Genomic DNA, 2338 nt, shown 5'->3' with positions numbered 1-2338 from the left:
GTGGTATCAGGGGCTGGTAGGAGCCACGCATAGCCCATAAGGCTAGGGTGCTTAGGGAGCGCCCATCATACCGGGTGACCACAGGAGTCCAGGAGAACCGCGGGGACAGAGGTCCCGAGTAGCCGTGCCCAGGGAGTCATAGGCAGCCATATACCATCAAGACGTGGCGGGCGAGAATTGGAGGGTGCCTTGGGCCGGCCTGACACGGAGCGAGGGACCTCGAGGAGCACACGGCCCTCCACGAGGACCCCGCCGTGACACACTGCTTTAATGGTGTTGTTGTTTGCACATGTCAGCAGAGTATTGTACCTTAATTCCAGCCGCTTCTGCACATTCAGCGGCGTAATGTGCCTTAAATGACTTTGGGGTGCAGCAAACTAAAACACCTCTGAGGAGTTTTAATTTGCTGCCTTACAGCCACGGAGTGAAGCACCAGCCTCTGTGTGGCTCAGGGCCCGTGCAAGCAGCATGGCAGCAGCCCATGAAGGCAGGCTCCACTGAAGAAAAAAAAAAAGTTAGCCTGATCATTTCTCCTCCCCCTACACCTCCCCTCCGGAGCCCGGCTGCCTACATGAGCTGTGTGGGGACCCAGTCCTTCCCTCCACAGCTGCGGTGCCCCACAGGACCATCTGAGCTGGGTTCCTGTGGGTGGGTGGCACCGCTGTTGCAGAGGGAAGCACCAGCACGCCCCCAGCCCAGGGACCACTCCACCCACCGGCAGCTTGCCCTCCTTGCCCTGCCACCAGAAAGGCAGGTAAGACATAGGTTTACACATGTCATTGGGGGGGCGGGGAGGGTGGTGGTGTTACTTTGCCTTAAACTGAGGCTGTGTTTTTAAAACCTACAGCTTCAATTTAGGGCCCCTCTTTTGTCTACACACACCCTAATACTCTAACTAAAGCATATATCTTGCAATAAGCCTATTTGCATTATGAAATATTGGCAAGTTAAAATACTTTATTATTTCTTAATTACCATTATGAAAGCTTTTTAGCTACAGCAACACAAGAGCAATTACACAGATCCGCACTTACTAAACGGAAGCAGCAATACAACCTGTACTATTTCTGTTTGCACATCACATAACATTTAAAACATTGTCTTTCAAGATTTTTGGAGAGCAAAGTCAATGATGATGTCCTCAAATGATAAGCTATGAAGTTTATCACTTAATGCTTAGTGAAGACAGCTTTTCTTGCAGTGTTGTTGTTCACAGTTCATTCTTGATCTTTTTCAGCTGCGAAAATGACCTTTCTCCTGAGTAACTTATTACCATTAGACTCAAAAAGAGCCACAATAGTGCTTCTACATTAGGGAAAGCCAAGTGAATCTTATCTTGGATGATGACTTGATACAGGTCCGGGTGGCATAAATGTCCTTTATCTGAATCATTTTGCTTGATATAAGCATGGAAATGCTTTATTTCTCCAATGAGGTTAACATCAACATCATCAGGATAGTCTTTCATCAGAAGCTTTATATCTTCACACGGCTGTTTTTCTGAGGCATCTAAATCAACCAAAAACAAAAAAAAACTTTGCAAAATGTTCATATATGACTGCTCTTTTGTTCAAGTTAGTTTCAAGTGCATCCATCATAGGAATAAAGGATTTCACTTGAAACTTGTCTTGGAGAAAGCGCTTCATCAGTATTAGGTGCATCACCATCATTGACTTGGGTTTTTTTCCACATTCTTTCCCTTTCATTCACACACTTGTAGTCTACATCAGGCAGATTTTCTTTTGCTTTGAATTCAATTTCATCAACACTTTCTCAGGTTTCTTTCAAGAAGTGAGTGTGTAAAGCTTTCTACATGGGCTAAGCCTGTGTGAAGCAGCTAGTTTGTTTCAGATTCGGATTCAGCTGATTTGGGGGACAGCGATTTGATTTGGTGATTCGAATCATTGTCCCGAATTGATTTCAGCTGAATCCAATTCAGAGGTTTGGCTGCTGTTGAATCAATCGAATCTCTGAATCACACAGGCCCCATCCCCCACTGGCTCTCCCAGCCCTAGCAATGGCTGCCCTGCCCACCCCAGCTCCTGGCATTTTGAAGAAGAAAAAAAAAAGCTGGGACTCACCAGCTGCTGTCAGGTGGGGAATGATCCCCGCTGCCCTGCACTGCACTGGGGGGCTCTGCCATGAGCCCCCAACCCCTGCCCACTCTCCCAGCCCCCGACCATGGCTACCACCCCGCCCCAGCTCCATCCCTTAAAAAAAAAAAAGCGCTGAACTTACCGGTTCCTGCCCAGGAGGGGGCAAACCCCAATGCCCCCCACTGCCCTGTAATGTGTGGGGGGGCGCGGTCCAAGGACCCAGGAGAACAGCAGCGGGTTGG

At 48.3% G+C, this 2338-nt stretch overlaps 1 protein-coding gene across 2 annotated transcripts in view; it reads right to left on the bottom strand.

Annotated features, from left to right (window-relative positions):
* Positions 1-176: 176 nt before the first annotated feature.
* Positions 177-2338, bottom strand: part of LOC102372873 (protein PML-like) — a 24520-nt gene continuing 22358 nt past the window's right edge. Inside the window, exon 7 of one of the 2 annotated variants that reach the window (XM_025199886.1) lies at positions 177-1509. In XM_025199886.1, the coding sequence (XP_025055671.1) occupies positions 1211-1509 (299 nt within the window). In that variant the 3' untranslated portion in view covers positions 177-1210. The remainder of the gene's footprint in view (positions 1510-2338) is intronic. The other variant, XM_014518366.2, reaches the window with a different exon arrangement.

The sequence above is a fragment of the Alligator sinensis genome, unplaced genomic scaffold (assembly GCF_000455745.1).
Source record: "Alligator sinensis unplaced genomic scaffold, ASM45574v1 scaffold1097_1, whole genome shotgun sequence".
NCBI lineage: Eukaryota > Metazoa > Chordata > Crocodylia > Alligatoridae > Alligator > Alligator sinensis.
The sequence above is the reverse complement of the archived record's forward strand: the minus strand, read 5'-3'. Positions and strand labels throughout refer to the sequence as shown.